Below are 2,012 nucleotides of genomic sequence, written 5' to 3'. Positions count from 1 at the left end.
GGGGGGGGGCTCTATTGGACATGAGTTTGGATCCCCTACTATACATCACTTACTTACTTTTACTTTTTCATTCTCTGTTGCCATTAATCGTCCTGGGGAGATGCATTTTTCTATGGTAGGCCAGCTCTGCAGCTCATTCAGTCTGGATATTGTGATTTTTCAGGGTTTACTTGACACCCTCAGCCCACCTTTTGCGTGGCCTTCCTCTTCCTTTGTAGCCTGAGTACTTGGTGTTATAGGCTCTCGGGGCTGGCTGGCTAGGTAACATTCGTAACAGGGGGCTGAACCGTTGTATTCTATGTCTTTCTATTAAATGCAGGTAGGACTCAGTACCAATAGCTGCTCATACTTTTTCATTTCTCTGCCTGTTTCGTCTTGTGATGTTAAGGGTTTTGCGGATACATTTAATTTCGCCTTCAGAGATTTTTCTTTTAGATTCTATGTGTTTTACTTAATGTTCAGGTCTGGCACTAGCAGCATAATGTTGGTATGAATATGTAAGTGATAAACTGTCTCTTTGTGTCCATGGAGATGTTTGATTTGAAGTGAGCTGACAGGTGACAGCGTTGGCTTTTTGAGTTCGCATTTCTATTTCTCTGTCTATGGAAACGTTTTCAGAAAAAGTGCTGCCAAGATATGAAAACTCCTTCATCTGTTTCAGTAGTTTACTATTGATATGGATGTTCAGGGGACTATGGTTTTGGCTCACTTTCATAACTTTTGTTTTTGATGAGCTTATTTTTTATGTTAGATTTCTTGCAGCTGTTGTTCAGTTCAGTAGTATGATATTGGAGGTTTGTTGGTTTGGATGAATAAGACATTGGTCGTCTTTGCATAGAAGTTAATTAAAATTTAGGCTTTCTGGGCTTTGGTTTGTCTTGTGTTATTGTGTCCACATAATTAATATATAATAAACAAGAGGGGAGATAAAACGTATCCCTGTCGTACCCCAGATCTTACTTTGAACCAGTCTGTATTGCCTTCCTTCGTTCTTACTGAGCTTCTGTTGTTGGTATACAGAGCTCTGACATTATCTGAGAATTGTCCTCTGACGTCATACTTCTCGAATATCTTCCAGAGTTTTGTATGGTTTACTCTGTCAAAAGCCTTCTCATGGTTTATAACGACATGTCGGATTCGTTGTTGTGTTCAATGGTTTACATGTATGGTTGTCAAATGCGAATACAGCATCGATTCATGCTCTTCCCATTTGAAATCCAAACTGAGCTTCGTTCAGATTTCTCTCTGCCCTATTAAATCTGTTCTATTACTATTACCCTTTTTCGACCCATTGCATGAATGTACCTACTGACCCCAAAAAACCTTCACCTGCATTAAATTAGGGAGACATATTGAATACATGTACAAGTCATGAACATTTTGTCAACATTATTGTTTGTCTATCACCATAAGCGACTTCTGACGTCTTTTTTCACTTTCCTCGGATGTTTCCGATCTTCTACCGAGCCACGGTCACAACATTTTCAAAGTATCTGGACCTCTAGAAAAACAATCAGCCATAATCACAATTCACTCTTTCCTTCCTTTCTTCGTGTCTTACCACAACAGAATCACAGCTGACGATACATTTGACAAAAATGACGACACGCATATCATTTGGCCTCCTGTTGCTGCTGAGCTGTGTTTCCATGGTGACATGCCAAAACGCTGGCACGGATCTGACCCGGGCACCCGGAAGTTCCGGGGAATCGGTTGTGAGGGCGACGGTGTTGCTCATTCGAGAGTCCTGTGTCTTCCAGAACGACTATCTCTTCCTGAGGAGGCTGGCTTATGTAAGCTCTAGCAACGGGTTGAACCCCAACACGTACAGGGCAGGCTACCACGGGGGAATCTGGCAGGTGAGCTGGTGTTTGTTTGTTTGTTTGCTTGTTTGCTTATTTGTTTTTTGCAATTGCGTGCGTGTGTGTGTGTGTGTGTGTTTATAAGAGAGAGAGAGAGAGAGAGAGAGAGAGAGAGAGAGAGAGAGAGAGAGATAGAGAGAGAGGGGGGGG

The 2,012-nt window shown here is 42.0% G+C and overlaps 1 protein-coding gene across 1 annotated transcript in view; it reads left to right on the top strand.

Moving 5' to 3' along the window:
- The window catches only part of LOC101847901, a gene marked incomplete in the record, with an annotated part of 46,908 nt that overhangs the window by 2,048 nt on the left and 42,848 nt on the right, over positions 1-2,012 (top strand). Inside the window, 1 exon segment of the mRNA XM_005107211.3 lies at positions 1,570-1,859. Within this exon segment, the coding sequence (XP_005107268.2) occupies positions 1,599-1,859 (261 nt within the window).

This window comes from Aplysia californica, unplaced genomic scaffold (assembly GCF_000002075.1).
Source record: "Aplysia californica isolate F4 #8 unplaced genomic scaffold, AplCal3.0 scaffold00585, whole genome shotgun sequence".
NCBI lineage: Eukaryota > Metazoa > Mollusca > Gastropoda > Aplysiida > Aplysiidae > Aplysia > Aplysia californica.
Note: the sequence above shows the minus strand (reverse complement) of the source record. Positions and strands in the feature narration are given on the sequence as shown.